General features: G+C 47.7%; 7 protein-coding genes and 2 non-coding genes across 9 annotated transcripts; 5 read left to right on the forward strand and 4 right to left on the reverse strand.

Moving 5' to 3' along the window:
- Positions 1-47: 47 nt before the first annotated feature.
- Positions 48-130, forward strand: F9C07_t136. Its single transcript has one exon. It is a non-coding gene; the product is annotated as a tRNA-Arg (tRNA).
- A 95-nt stretch (positions 131-225) lies between these two features.
- Positions 226-308, forward strand: F9C07_t137. Its single transcript has one exon. It is a non-coding gene; the product is annotated as a tRNA-Arg (tRNA).
- A 590-nt stretch (positions 309-898) lies between these two features.
- F9C07_3382 (putative sister chromatid cohesion protein Dcc1) lies at positions 899-2,301 on the forward strand (the record flags this gene model as incomplete). The annotated part of the gene is made up of 4 exons (XM_041292563.1): positions 899-1,017; positions 1,097-1,812; positions 1,880-2,046; positions 2,134-2,301. The coding sequence occupies 4 exons, from the start codon at positions 899-901 to the stop codon at positions 2,299-2,301; spliced, it is 1,170 nt and encodes a 389-aa protein (XP_041145701.1).
- Positions 2,302-2,418: 117 nt separating this feature from the next.
- F9C07_3383 (uncharacterized protein) lies at positions 2,419-3,603 on the reverse strand (the record flags this gene model as incomplete). Its single annotated transcript, XM_041286196.1, has 1 exon — positions 2,419-3,603. The coding sequence occupies one exon, from the start codon at positions 3,601-3,603 to the stop codon at positions 2,419-2,421; it is 1,185 nt and encodes a 394-aa protein (XP_041145702.1).
- A 1,475-nt stretch (positions 3,604-5,078) lies between these two features.
- Positions 5,079-7,410, forward strand: F9C07_3384 (putative RING finger protein; the record flags this gene model as incomplete). The annotated part of the gene is made up of 3 exons (XM_041292564.1): positions 5,079-5,716; positions 5,769-6,013; positions 6,068-7,410. The coding sequence occupies 3 exons, from the start codon at positions 5,079-5,081 to the stop codon at positions 7,408-7,410; spliced, it is 2,226 nt and encodes a 741-aa protein (XP_041145703.1).
- Positions 7,411-7,774: 364 nt separating this feature from the next.
- On the reverse strand, positions 7,775-9,867 carry F9C07_1496055 (uncharacterized protein). Its single transcript, XM_041286199.2, has one exon. It carries the CDS (start codon positions 9,483-9,485, stop codon positions 8,139-8,141), a length of 1,347 nt encoding a protein of 448 aa, XP_041145704.2. The 5' UTR covers positions 9,486-9,867; the 3' UTR covers positions 7,775-8,138.
- A 382-nt stretch (positions 9,868-10,249) lies between these two features.
- Positions 10,250-11,227, reverse strand: F9C07_3386 (2OG-Fe dioxygenase-domain-containing protein; the record flags this gene model as incomplete). The annotated part of the gene is made up of 1 exon (XM_041286200.2): positions 10,250-11,227. The coding sequence occupies one exon, from the start codon at positions 11,225-11,227 to the stop codon at positions 10,250-10,252; it is 978 nt and encodes a 325-aa protein (XP_041145705.2).
- A 927-nt stretch (positions 11,228-12,154) lies between these two features.
- F9C07_3387 (uncharacterized protein) lies at positions 12,155-13,633 on the forward strand (the record flags this gene model as incomplete). The annotated part of the gene is made up of 2 exons (XM_071511095.1): positions 12,155-13,518; positions 13,583-13,633. The coding sequence occupies exons 1-2, from the start codon at positions 12,679-12,681 to the stop codon at positions 13,631-13,633; spliced, it is 891 nt and encodes a 296-aa protein (XP_071366271.1). The 5' UTR covers positions 12,155-12,678.
- Positions 12,251-12,571, reverse strand: F9C07_2105993 (uncharacterized protein; the record flags this gene model as incomplete). Its single annotated transcript, XM_071509001.1, has 1 exon — positions 12,251-12,571. One exon carries the CDS (start codon positions 12,569-12,571, stop codon positions 12,251-12,253), a length of 321 nt encoding a protein of 106 aa, XP_071366270.1.
- Positions 13,634-14,942: the final 1,309 nt, after the last annotated feature.

The raw sequence follows: 14,942 nt of genomic DNA on the forward strand, positions 1-14,942 counted from the left end.
CGTATTCTCTTTAGAAGGCAAAAAAAGCAATGCTTTTGGCACCAACGGCCCCCGTAGCGCAATGGTAGCGCGTAAGACTTCTAGCTTCCAAGCTATCTTAAGGTTGCGAGTTCGAGCCTCGCCGGGGGCTATCCTCCTCTTTTTTGCATGTTGGATTCTCTCTACCATGCGAGAAAGCTGGTTGTGCTTTGTAAAGACTGTCTGTCAGACAGCAGGGCACTAACGGCCCCCGTAGCGCAATGGTAGCGCGTAAGACTTCTAGCTTCAAAGCTATCTTAAGGTTGCGAGTTCGAGCCTCGCCGGGGGCTTTAACTTCTTTTTTTTTTCTTCCCCCTTTGATTCCTTTCCCTTTATTCTTTGCTTTCACCAACGATGACTTCAATCATGTCTATTTTTTTGAAGATAACAACGGCATAACAAAGCATATCGCATATATACTAGCACATACCTGAGAAGCAAAGGGACCCTTTATGGTTAAAAACACTACGACTGCCAAACTCCATATGGTTTCTTTCAGCATATCCCATGATTCCCGTCATCTTAGTTTCAGTGTTCGGTCACAGTGTGGCTTTCTCGTTCTTCTCAGAATATGTTGTGATTTATTGACAGCCTTTCATATAGATGCTGTGGCATATTTTAGGGCTTGGTTTTACATGTATTTTATTTTATCGATTTATAGATCTGGTATTAATCAAATCCATTAAGCAGTGGTCTGTGCGCCTATCTCGTCGGGAACCGGCACGCGTGTAAATCGCGTCCAGGCGTACTGACCACTTCATTTCACTTATTCCCTCGATAGGTATAACCTCTGTGGTCGCATACCCATCGAGTGTCAATATACCCCTTCCCAACTACTACTTGAGCGCCTTCCAAAGGCGACAAAGAGCAACACCTCATAATGTCCACACAATCTGCTTCCAGCATTCTTTTCACCCACTCGTCCCGTCAACAGGGCTTCAAATTATTAGAGCTACCAGCAGAACTGGCTGATCTGCTCACATCGAAAGAAGCTCCAACGTATGGCACTCGCTGAAATACCCCATCCTCACTACATCCTTCAACTTCTTCAAGGAAAGCTTACTAAAACATTCTACAGTCTCGAACTAAAATCCTCACTCCCCCAACAACCAACAACGATAACCACAGACCCCGAAAACCGCGAATATGTGAACCTCTGCACACCGACAAAAACCTACCTGGTCCGCCAAGTCCAGTCCTCAAACTCAATCCACATAATCCGACCAAGCGACTCCGGCGTCCAAAGAGGGGACATTAACATCGTCGGCGGCGACGAAGACGACGGACTAAATCTTGTGGAGACGATGACCGCTATCGCGAAATGTGGATCTACACTTGAACTACATACGCCGCCGGAGGGGTTTTCGGCGGTCCCTGTTTTGGAGAGGATATTGCCTGTGTATGATGAGGTGGAGGGAGCGGAGCAGCAGGTGGAGGTGGAGGAACGGGGGGACCTGATTCGGAGGGTCTTTGCTGATGTTCCTGTGTCGCGGGCGCAGTGTGAGGCAGGGTGGATTGAGCTTTGTGCGTTTGTGCTTGGGTGCGGGGGTGGTGGGGAGGATGTTGCGGGTTGGTGTCGGAGGCCGTCGGCGAAAGTCAAGTTGGATGTGTGGAGACGGGTGGTTGAGGGGGCTGTGTTGCAGGGGATTGATCTGGGTAAGCAGTTCTTGGTGCAGGATTTGTGGAGATCGGTGCTTGATGAGGGGGAGGAGCCTTTTCCGAGGGCGTTGTTTGAGGGTGTTGTTAGGAGGGTTTGTGAGGTTGGGGATGGGCGGTTGTTTGAGGATTTGAAGTGTGAGTTTCTCTTTTCTTGTTTACTTTGCTGGAGGCGATGGAGAAACTGACGTCTTCGTGAATATAGGGGCTAGTATCGATAGGGCATGCTGTACGCAGTGGGTTGGTGAGACTTACCTGGAGGCTATGGCGCCGACCACTGCTTCTAGCATTGGGCGAAGTGAGTTCTTGAATGCTTGGAAGGATCTCCTCCCTGAATCCTGGCGGGATGACGTTGCATTCTCGAAACTGACGGTGAGTCGAACGCCTGCTAGTTTGGATTACTCGCTGCATTGGTCATCTATTATTCCTAGATGTTATGGTATCTGACATTACACGCAGGAAAACTCATACAAGCATCCAGATCCCACGACGATCTGCTTCGTTTATCGCACTGACCGCCAGAAAATAAAGAAAAATGTCTCAACAGATGCTAGTTCTGCGACAGCAGCCAAAAAGACAAGAAATTGGCACGAGTTATTCAAGGACCAGAAACGCCAGAAACGCTAAGCCAAGTCCGCGAGGGCTCGAGCGTCGCCTCTATGTTTGAGCCGGTTTACTCTAGATAGCCACCCCCTCTATCAATGTCATGCATTACTCGTTGAGAAACGCAAATTTGGCCGACATTCAGCACCAAGCGTACTTCTCATTCCAGATCCACTCAACATCCTTGTTTTGCTCGGCGCCACTCCACCTCAAGCAGGCTACGCTGTCCTGCTCCCGATGGACGACCTGCGCCGTAGGGTCTAGGATGGCAACAGCCCTCTCCAGTACTGGAGTTGGATTCCAGAACTGGACCTTCGACATATTCCACGCGTGCGCCTCGAGTTGGGCGCGTCTTATGATTGCAGCCATGGCTTTTGCGGTTTTTTCTGTTTCCTCTGGTGAAGTTGGTTCGTCGTACACCCACCTCAGGATGTACAGAGTGTTTTCTTCTGCAGTTTCACCAAAGTTTCTATTCCACGCACAGTATACTTTGGACTGTTCATCACCTGCACCCTTGATCAGTGGCGGTGCTCTATCCTTGAAGAGAATCTTTGCGTAATATTCCTCCCTTGCCCAGTGCCACTTGAAATGGTCAAAGTCTGGGACCACCGCTACTTTGGCACTCGCAGACTTCTGAGATGCGACGCGGAGGATGTCTAGCTCCTTTTGAACCACGTCGTCGTTGCACATGAAACGGTGCACATCTTCTGCAACCAAGGTCCTCGCCTTTGGAAGGTTTCCTCGAACGATGGCTCGATCATATTCATCCTTTGGCAATGGGGGAAGGCTGAAGTGTGTAGAGGGGTAGGGCCTCCAGCCGAATTGAGCATAGAACTTCTTTCCGATATCAGAATATAACAAACTGAAAGGCACTCTGTTGGTGGCCTTGGGCTCCGTTTGGCACGCGTCTATCTTCTTGACCAACTCCTGCATCATTCTTTTCGCATATCCCTTGCCTCTAAACTCAGGTCGACTGAAAACACTGCCGATACTGAGGGCAGACACATGTTCCACTTTACCGTTTTGCGCCAAAACTGCCTTCTTTTTGTATGTCTCGCAGGAGCTAAGGATTGTCCGTTCGCCTTCCGGTTGGCCTCGGACGACCAACAACCAGCTCGTCAAGCCATCCTTAGTCAATGCTTGCTGGGCTAAGTGATTTTCTCGTGCAATATACGCATCAAGATCCAAGGGACCCTTCCAAGCTGGACTATTCAGCTTGATAGCTGCGATACGTTCCTCCGGCGTGGCCTGCACTAGGATCAACTCCGGAGATTCGCCTAATGGCAGGGCAGTGTTGTCAAGATAGGAGTTGTCAGCAGCAATCATAATGAATACTATGCGAATGGTTCGCTTTCTCTCCTAATCAAGCGCTCAAATGTGGAACAAAGCCGAATATGGTGTTATAGTGGGGTTTTTTTTAAGATGATGACGGGTACCTGTTGTAATATTCCGGCGAGAGTGACTGTTGAGGGCCAAATTCGGTAGCTCTTGAGGACAGGTGTATATATATATCGTTGAACTAAAAGAACCGGGGGTAGTTATAGTTGAGACCAAGACCCCTTTGGTCGGGGGAATGTTTCTGTTTGTCACGCCTGCCGACGACAAGCGATGCGAAGCGGTACAAAGTTGACTCAGCTGGGGATGTACCTGCCTCTAAAGGCTATACGATGAAGACCATGACGTAGTGAAGGCGCGGAGAAAAGTAAGGGATCCAATTGTAAGCTCTGAAGGGCTATATTGCATGTATCATATGCGACAGGCACCTGAGGTGTTCTTCTTTCTTCTTCTTTTAATCTTACAATACCTTACGCTAGATGGTATCTTATCGATCCATATCTCGGGTGTAGTCCACTCTACAGCAGCCAATTTCCTTAGCGGTAAATTATGGCCTTTTAAAGTGGTTCACGTTATCAGCGTAGATTAGTCATTCATGTGGAGATACACAGTGCGGTCTTCCAAAGCAGCAGGCGGTCTGTTTTACTGCCAACAAGCGTCAGGTAAGATCCCACCACCACCTGATGATAACTAAACTACCGTTACCTTGAGCTGTTGTTTTGATGGGGTGATATATTTAGATCCCACACTGTTACAGTGAATTTGTCGACCCCATTTTTGACATTTGTATGACGGTCAGCTTATTTATTATGTCCTCGACTCCAGGACCCATGATGAGACCATAATTCTGGGGTAAACCGCGAGTCCACTCTTTGAGAGCCCCACCGTGACATTCCTCCGTTTAAGGTCCCCTATTTACACCTTTCCCACTCGGGCGATCTTCTTCGGATATTGCTGCCGAGTATACAGATCGGTGCTAGAAAAAAGGCTTCAAAGCTTGTTTCAAGCGGAGTGACGCTAATTTAAAGGAGATCGCAAAAGAAAGAGGATCTTGAAGTGTGGGTGTTTCTTCCCTAAGGTGAAGTATGTTTTTCGTACTGCTCCTTTCGATGTCTTATACTTCTCTTGTGCTGTTGGAGAAGTTTCAATTATATCAACCTAGTTTTCATTTTGAAATTTCTCTTAATTTTGTAAGCCATTCAAGTGCCATTTATTTCCGTGATGTTATGCTTTTGTCATAATGACTGAGTCTTTGTACTTGAATGGTCTGTGTTCCATCACTATGACCCCCGTTAAAGCTTGAGATCAGGGTTCCTTCTCATATTCATGATTCCTCCCCACAATCAGGGCAGTATCTCTTATTGATCATTCTGCCTAACCGGCCTTATGACGCGGTCCCTTTCTAAATTTTCTCTGCGCAGTCTCGCCTTCGTAAAAACCACCCCAAGCGCCTCAAAACCCCCAAGATGGACGGGGATCCCATGGGATTTGGATTCCCTTGGGACCAGAATGTTGACGACTTAAGAGTTCCTTTTGGCGATGAGAGGCTACTGCTGGGTGAGATCCACCATATGCATTGGGGACTCGACGGGCAGAACGATGATCTGGGCTTTCAGTGGAATGAGCCTTCTCTTCCTGCTGCAAGACCTGCAAAGAAAATGAGAAGCCACTGTCCCAGTGCGGCCGTGGAAACTGCAGGTTTGATTAACGAGTCTCTTCCCATAGGCCTTGATGATGTCCCAACACCGTCACGTCATCCCACAAACCCCGCACTGACGGTCTTGGATGACCCTATTCCCACGCCGACTACTGACCCAGCATTGCTGCCCCAGATCTTGGAGATATTCCCTGACATTAGCCACCAGTATGTAGAGGAGCTAATAGCTCAGCACAAGGATACGATGTCGGCCAACGGCGGTGATACGCCTTTTGCCGCTTTCGGATTGTTCCTGGTCAAAGAGACAATTATCGAAGAGATTTTGGAGAATCCATCTTATCCAAAGCAGGAGAAGCTCAAAAGGAAGACTGAAGAAGTAGATGAGGATGATGACCATTGGATAAAACCTAGGGCACTTCATGATGCTCATGATTATCGTAAACAAGCGTGAGCTCGTCTTGGCTCTACGTCTGCGTGTGTTTGCTAACTGTCGTTACAGATGCGACATACTGGCACAGGAATTTCTGTGGATTTCTATTCCACATATCCGACAACTTATCTCCAGCAAGAAAGGGCTGTATTCAGCCTACATAACACTTCATCACGAATATATTTACCCAGGGACCCAATCACCCCACCTCAGATTGAAGCGGCCAAGGCCATCCCTGAAGTCAAGTATGACGTGGGACCATGACTTGATTTCGGAACTAAATGCTGCGAAAAGGAGGGCTGCGAAGGATGCTGGTAAGCGTTATTTCCGTCACATTACGACGTAAAATCTATTGACCAGACTCAAAGCTACTCACCGAAAGCGAAAGGAAGAAGAGGAGGCGGATAAGCTCAACGAAGAGGAACACTCACGATCAGGCAACCTTGTGGAGTGCCAGTGCTGCTTTTCTGACGTCCCTTCAAATAGAATGGTGCCTTGTGAAGGTGGAACTGTCCACCTTTTCTGCTTCAGATGCATCCGCAAAACCGCAGAGACACAGATCGGAATGATGAAATACGAGTTGCAGTGCCTTGACATGAGTGAGTGCAAGGCCAAATTCGCCCGTGGAAATCTGAAGAAAGCGTTGGGCTCCTCATTGATGGGGAAGCTAGACCACCTTCAGCAGCAACACGAAGTCGAGCAAGCCGGTTTAGAGGGACTCGAAAGCTGTCCATTCTGTGATTTCAAGGGAATCTGTCCCCCAGTGGAAGAAGACCGAGAATTCCGCTGCTGCAATCCCTCTTGTGAAACGGTTAGCTGCCGATTGTGCAAAGACAAAAGCCACATACCAAAGACCTGCGATGAGGCAAGGACAGAGAAGGGACTTCCCGCACGCCACATAGTTGAAGAGGCCATGAGCGAGGCTCTAATACGGAACTGCCCCAAATGCAACGTCAAAATTATTAAAGAAACGGGATGTAATAAAATGATCTGCAGCAGATGCAAATGTGTGATGTGCTACCTATGCAAGAAGGACATTTCACGCGAACAGTACAACCACTTTGCCAAACCGCCTACTTATTGCGATACTCACGATGACCGCCAGTCGAAACGCTTCGAGATTGAAGTTGAACAAGCCCAGAAGGCTGCCATTGACAAGGTCTTGAAGGAAAATCCCGACTTGATGGAGAAAGACCTTCAAATCGGTCCTGAAAGGAAGGATATCAAAACTCATCCAAAGCCAAAACCCCGACGCACTCAACCTGGACTTCGGCCTACGGGGTGGTATACACAAGAGCCTATGCCTAATCAGAGACAAAACATTCTACCACAACTAGGCTATCAAAGAACAGCAGCATTCCCTAATCTTCCGCAGTTTGTTCCATTTGCGCCCGCATTTGTCGTGCCGGGGATGCCCTATGCCGGCCCTCAATTTCCCCTACCTGCATTCGAGCCTCATTTAAATCCACATGCTGCTACAATAATCGACGCCTCTCCTCAAGGCTTCAATGGTTCTACTCCACCTCCGCAGAACAACTTCCTTCCAGACCCATTTCCTTTAACAACGAATACAGGCAATGCCAAGGGTAAAGGTAACCTACCATCGCAACCGAAGTATCCTGCACTAGGCAACTACGATATCCCGCGTACTTTACCTGGCCAGAACGCGAATATGCCCTTGTGGCTGGATGGCCCATTTAACAATTTCTGAGAAATATTTATTACGATACTTAGGTAGATGCATACTATGGGCTCTAGATCTGTCATTCAGAAAACGAAACCAGTCACACATCCAGGACTAATGCATGTAATGTTTTGAAAGGCCCCGAACCTTTTCGAGAGGGCGCTATACTTCACCTATTGGTTATTGCTGTGCTTGAAAATTTGGCATGGGAATGGAACATCTCGGTGGATTCACGCCTGGTTATAATCAGATCTACTTTTGATATCATTTTGGATCTCCTTTTCGTTTTTGGTTTAATTGGGCAGAACATCTCATATACACGATGCCACCACGGACAGTCTAGAATATGCTCTTCTTTTCCATTGCTGAAATATCAATAAAAACAGAGATTAACCCAAGCAACGATAGTTAATGAATGATCAGAGCAAAAACGTCAGGAATGCGGAATGGCTATTTGGATACATGAAGATGTACGGAACATACGCACCAGATTCTCACTGAGCATTGGTGGCTTCTTCCGGGCAGCTCTGAGCACGTTCTGAGTATGCCGGTTACGGAAAGTGCTGTGCTATAGCTTCCTGAAGATTGAGTAGTTTCTGGACTACATAAACCTACTCGCTGTAAGCCGTGCCCTGTTGAGAGTAGCCTTTACCAGCTTGCAACACTCTGGTCCAGTCAGCTGAACCTGGAGCCAATTATTCATCCAAGCTCGCTTTGCTCTGTAGCTTCAGGTCAATCGCGCATACAGAGTACAGTTAGAATAGCTCAATGAACAGTTGTCTCAACTTCAAAGGATCCATCCCTCCGACTAGAGATATTTCGTACTGCTTCAGCTCTATGTAACGTTGTATCAATTGTTGGCCAAATACAGTACCGAAGTCGTCGGCCTCCATAGCCAGTCTCGCTAACGATTCCTGCAGAGTTCTGGGCAGCGGCTCTTCCCAGGTCTTGGATTCAGTGGTAAAATCGCCCAAATCCGGCCAAAGGAGAGGCTCTTGGCCTGCCAAACCGAGTAGGCCAGCGCCAAGTATAGCAGCCAAGGTGAGGTACATATTGGCAGTTGCGTCGATGCATCTTATCTCCCAATGACTAGTCTCGATCTTTCGAATAGGTGCTATCCTCGCTTCAGTTCCCCAGCATACAGTTTCTCCAGCCAAGAACGGGAGTCGTCGTTCGTAAGAGAGCGTGTGTGGTAGGCTGAAGGCGCAAATCATCGGTAAACGCTTGAGGATACCGGCTAGGAAAGACGCTTCATGGTCACTATCAGCAGGCTGCAACGAGATGTGCATATGTTGTCCAATGGTATGTGGGTCTGAGATTATAGGTTTCGGCGCCATAGTGGCCATATAGCTGTGCTGGGCAAATGTGTCTTTGAGATAGTCGTGCACGAAGTGTAGTTGATCCACAGCTTGCAACGGTGGCAAAGGTTTCAGAGCAATTTCATACTGTCCTCGTTTGCCCTCCGAATGTATTCCATGGATGTGCACCCCCAGATCCAATAGTTGCTGAACGCATTGCTGCACATACTTGTAGCACGGATCCCGTAGACCGGAAACTGAAAAGTTACCGGGGCCTTGACTGTGCTTAACATACTCGCCTGTCGACGAGACCTTCATCACCTGGAACTCCACCTCGAAACCGACGAGAAACCTCAAGCCCCACGACTCCCGCGCCTGTCGCACGACATCTACCAATGCACGCCGGGGACACAGGTCTCCGTTTGGCACCGGCTTGGATATTGTCGTCCCCACTACTCCGCACATCACTATTGCACTCTTGGGATCGGACGCTCGTCGAATAGAAGACCAGTCCGGGACTAGCCATTGCACGTGGCGGGCGCTTGCGTCTGGAAGATATTGGTTTGTGACGGAGCAGTTGGATAAGAGGGGAGGCACATGGAATGGTTGCTTTTCTTCCTCGAGTATGGAAAATGTTTCCTCGATCGGTAAAACAAGTGTACGCATCACTCCCGAGTAGTCTTGCCATTGTAGTCTGATGAAAATGATGTCGAAGTTGTCTCTATAAAAGCCTTTGAGCGCTTCGTCCGCGTCCATTGGTATTTCGGTCGCCATGCTGGACGTATCTGTGCTTAGTTGGTCCATGCTTGGAAGTTGGATCTCATCAGGAGTGGAAGAAACAAAGTAGTCTGAGAACCGTTATCCGTGACTGGAAACGGGACTGAATGCCGAGTCTGGATCACGTCTGAGGTCACGGGGGTGTAAGAGGCCTACCAGTCAACGTCTGGGTATCTTTAACAAGTCCCTCACTGGAACCGCATGCACATCCCCTTCTAATCAAGATATAGTCTACACGTTCCCTACCAACGAATCACTCTGATCGTTGCTTTAGCAACCACGACCGATTGGTATCATGCAGTTGTTTACATCAATCAAGAAGTCATTCGACAGCCAGTGTTCTTTGGTTCTCAGTAACTGTATCTATGTCATCTATCAATACTTTTTCTCTGTCTGTCAACGGGATCGACAGTGCTCATGCCACTTAGCGAACTCTCATCAGCCGTAGACTAATGAATATATCATTCATCCAGAATTCAAAGTGTATTTCGCCCAGGTACTTCCCTTTAGTATTTACAACCATTACTGTCTATCACCCAGCTGATGGACGTGCGCTGGCTTTAGAATCTCAATCAGGCGTCTAAACCGGTAACTAGTAACTGGCTGCCAACCAAGGATTGCAGTGAGTATTCTCACCGATTTCTCATACTGAGAGACTAGGGTAGCTCTTTGCAGTGCAAACAACCAAATCAACATGTTGAGTTACATCCTAGCATATTGATATTCGACGGAGACACAAAACACGAAATCACTATAACTTGCCCGCCCATTCTTATCATCCTTGACGCATGTTATGGAAGCCATAAGGGGATCTGCATTGGAGATTCGGTGTGGTGAGCCATCGAGTCACTATATCCTGAAATATGCCCCTCCACCTTTGGCCGGCGAGTAAACGCCACTAGCACATCACGGCGTGCAATTGATGACGGACACAGCGGGTGCAGTGACGTTACGCTATGCTTGTAGTCATGATCAACGAAGATTAGCGTATCAAGAAAGTGACGATGCTGGACCCGTGCTTTGATCAAGGCCGGTTCCACTTCTGAGACAGGCACTCCCGTTGTCTCTCTATTATCGTGCAGGAAGGTAACTGCACTGTCAGGCGTCATATTTTCACAATTCAGAAGAACCGACATCGTGTGATCTGAGCCATCAGAGTGAACACCCTCAAGAGCCGGTTCCCCGAAGATTCCTTTTGAGAGGTCGGTGAATACTCGACCATTGAACATCATACAGACCCAGCTCTGCGAGGAGTAGTCCAGCCGATCACGCGGAGTTATAGGTACATTTTGGAACACCAATGCCTTGAACATCATCAAGGCTTGTACTACTGTATTTTCTTGCATATCGGTTGGGGTCTCGGGAAAGGTCCTCTGAATCGCAGAATCGTGTCGCTTATAGTCCTCTTGAACAGTGAGTGTGTATGGCTGCTGCTCTAACCGCCGAATGCTTCGTGTTTCGAAGTCAATGCAGTAGCGACCAAATGATGCAGTACGATATTCAAGAGTTGGATCAGCGCCTGTCTGGTCGGTGATCGATTTCAGGAGTTCGAAATCAGCGTCCTTAGCTCCCAGGCCTTTGAGAATTGGGACCATATCCTCTCCCTCCACGAATATGAACCGGTCTTGCAGATATTTTTGTCGCAGCGCCATGATTTTGGCCATGGTCTCGTAAAATTTGGCGTCATAGCGCTGTTCGAAAACGTCGAGGTTGTTCGTCTTGGGCATGCTGTGCCCATTCGGCGTAGCTACCTTCATCGGTGGCATCATTAAAAAGACAGCGCGACTTTTGAAACTTGTGATAAATAATCCTAAGTCGGTATGAGTATAGACTTTGGTGTGTTTAGTGAGGATTGAGGATGGGTTCTGAGGGTCTTTATACCTTTGGGTTGCGTAGCAGTGTCGATACCTAACGATAATCTCCTTCCCTGTATAGAGCCGGCCCAACTAACCGCACCCTGCCAGGTAGTGACAACAGCCATCCTTGGCATTCCAAGATGCATGGACAGTGGCGAACGTGGCTTTGAACGGCCACTGGCGGAGAAGTTATGTCTATAGAGTCTTCTAATTCCAGAAGGTTTACCTTTGCCTTGATTTGAGTTAACAACCTTCATCCAGGGAAAGATCCTGATCTTCGACCATTCAACTTGCAAATTAGCCTCATAGTCTTGGATGATATATTAATCAAGAGAATGATGTAGCCAAGCCGCTATCTCAACGCATGAAGTAGATTGAGCTTAGGGTTTGAGTTCGGTAGGGCTTTACAATGATTTCATAAATCGTCAGTTGTTTTCATTCAAGAGAAAAGGCCCTGTATAAGTTTCCTAAGTAACTCAAACCCAGAAATACACTGTATAGGTCGACCAAAGCAGTAATCTTTCCTTCCCATCCCTCTAGAGTTGATGTGTTTGACATACCTGTGTAGGTAGAACTAAGTCCTTACCTAGCATTACTCGGTGGTTTGTCTCGCCGACAGAAATGCACTTGTGCTGAATTTTATTTCTTTCTTTTTATGACTTCAGGTCACTAAGCAAGCGTATAAGCTAGACATGGAAAATATTGCATTCGTTAGAGCGTCGCTTGCTCAGCAACGATTGGCTAGCCGCAGTAAGTTCAGCCTTGCAGCCTCGTTTGTGTCTGTTCACTTGACCCGGCCTCGCCCAACTCGACCTGAATCTGGAAAGTGGCGGCCTGAATATTATCTCGATCCTTTTGCGAGAACACCTCTTGTCCGAGAAAGGTTTGAAGTGAGAAATGTCGGTCCGCAACAGATCTCGTGAAAACCTCTCCTTTCTATGTACTTTCAGCCACTATGGATGCGAGCGTACTTTTACTAATAGAGCTGCGTGGATGAGACATGTCGAGACTGAGCATATACGACCAGGAGTCTATCGTTGTGATGTTGAGGGATGTCCTGAATACTACTACCGAAGAGCTAAACTCCTCGACCACCAGCATTAGCTGCATAGAAAATGCCCAAACAAGCAGGCTGTTAGGGATGAGGTCCTGCGCAGATGCTGGCATGAAGTTCGCAAACCACCAGCGCAATCCAGCTGTCCCTTTTGCAAACAGAATTTCGCAGGTCCTGATTCTTGGCCTAATAGAATGAGACATGTTGGGAAACACCTGGCGAATGGGGAGTCAGTTGACCAAACAGTGGAGGATATTCAGTTGCGAGAGTGGGCCATCGTCAACGGCATTCTCGTTCCTGACAATGGGGGATGGAGACTGGAAAATATAATCCGTCGTATGGGACCGAAACGCGCCGACAACCACGAGGATCTCAGAAAGCTAGGCGAAAAGGTGAAAAGTCCTACATGCTAGCAGGTCGCGGTGCTGTGATCTTTGGTGATAGTCCCGGGCCAGGACATTCTTTGGCAGATTCATACCAGGTTCCTACCGACGAGGGAATGACGCCTTGCGTGAGAAACGGTAGTCTCTCCTACGATAGCGGCATAGGAACTAGCTTGGGATCGACTTCTTCCTCATCATTCCGCCAGTCAAAGGACACCCCAAAGCGACCGCTCAGTCCTGACGCACGATTGAGTGATCCAAGACGACGTTCATCTTATCTGCAATGCTGTGGTTCCACAAGACCCTACAATTTTCAGGAAACGGGCAAGGCGGACAGCAGAGATCCCATTAGATTCCATGGTGATACTACTAGGGGTACAGCTATCTGTTCCCAAACCCATGCTGTACTCCCACCGGCATCCTTTTCTGAAATCAGTAGTCGAAATTCATTGCGGCGTGAAGAGTATAGGATCGGCTGGATATCCGCCTTGAAGGTTGAATTCCGCGCTGCGCTGCAAATGCTGGACCAGCGGCACCAACCCATACTCGGGCACAGCTCCGATGACAACCTTTACGTCCAGGGTCGAATCGGGATCCACAACGTGGTACTAACATGTCTCCCAGATGGCCGCAATGGAACCAACTTCGCCGCCATGGTAGCGACAAGTATGATTTATACATATCCCAACATCCAGACTGGATTCATGGTCGGTATTGGAGGTGGACTACCTAGCCCCCAGAACGATATTCGTCTCGGGGATGTGATAGTTAGTAGACCGGAACGGGGGCACGGTGGAGTCGTCTAATACGACATGGGAAAATACACAGTAGACGGGTTCCAACGAATCGGCTTCCTCAACGCGCCACCTGAGAGGCTATTAGCTGTTCTGAACATCATGCCCGAGCACGACGAACCCCTTACCCGATACCGTACTGCTACTTATCCCGGTGCCCAACTGGACCGACTATTCCGCCCAACCTATAAACATGTCACTTCTAACCAAACTTGCATAGACTGCAACGAGACAGGAACCCTGAAACGTGGGCCCGGTAATCGAAAAGCCGGACCTCATGTTTACTACGGTACCATTGCGTCAGGTAACATGGTTATTAAAGATGCAGGGGCACGCGACTTATTAGTGCAAAAGCACGGCGTCCTTTGTTTCGAGATGGAGGCTGCAGGGTTAATGAACACGAACTTTTCCTGACTGGTCATCAGAGGGGTGTCTGACTATGCTGAATCCCATAATAATGACATATGGAAGAAGTATACGGCTGCTTCCGTTATGGAGTACGCCAGAAGCCTTATCTGTGCTATTCCTGGGAATATGTATAGCAAATAGCTCCGTAGTATTGATTATGAAGATATCGGACACACTGCGCCTGACATCCTATGACCTCCACTCCATGGTCAAACTGAAGTTTCTAGGGCATAACATTGTCAAGGCGCCCTACTAATAGGAAAAGGATCTCTATCGTTCATTTGTGACTGATAAGACATCGATTCGGTTATGAGCCACCGCAACACCATATAGGTATATCTCGCAATACAGCCAATATTTTATCTGTTATATCCAAAGCCTAAAAATAGCATGTCAGATCTTTGAAGAACGAACGATTGTACATCTTCTAGATTGAAAAAAATTGAACCCTGACTATCACGGAAAACCGGACCCATATATATAGATCGAGATAGCCACAGGCCGTCAGCCACTTGCGGCTCTTAGTGCGGTTCTCATTGTTTCGGAATGTCTCATTTATGCTTATAGTATCTTCAGGCTATACCTACGCTAGTATTTTTATGGCTCCTGGACAGACATTTAGACTTTGCTGGTCTACGTTAGGGCCTTTCTTTACCTTCTCTAACTTACTTACTATAGGTCAGATCAGACACTGGAGATCTGGAGATCAGTACATACAGATGTAAACAGGGACTAAAAGGATGCAGAAATATGTAGTCTAATTCAATAACTTCATTGCCATCAGTCATCACACAGTAATGAACGACGTAAACAGACTTAGAAAACAATATATACCAGGTAGCAGAACAAAATTCAAACATTTTACATCCCAACGATATCAAACACGTGTTTATATAGAATCAGGGACTGGATCACCCCTCACATATATAAACATTCGCTGGATGATCGGTTTCAGGCATTCTTTCTCTGGGTGACAAGTTCAAAAGCGA

This window comes from Aspergillus flavus, chromosome 4, assembly GCF_009017415.1.
Source record: "Aspergillus flavus chromosome 4, complete sequence".
In the NCBI taxonomy this organism is placed as follows: Eukaryota; Fungi; Ascomycota; class Eurotiomycetes; order Eurotiales; family Aspergillaceae; genus Aspergillus; species Aspergillus flavus.

Excerpts from the sequence above, each read along its gene's own strand:
- F9C07_1496055 (XM_041286199.2), bottom strand. The coding sequence starts at position 9,485 with ATGGACCAACTAAGCACAGATACGTCCAGCATGGCGACCGAAATACCA.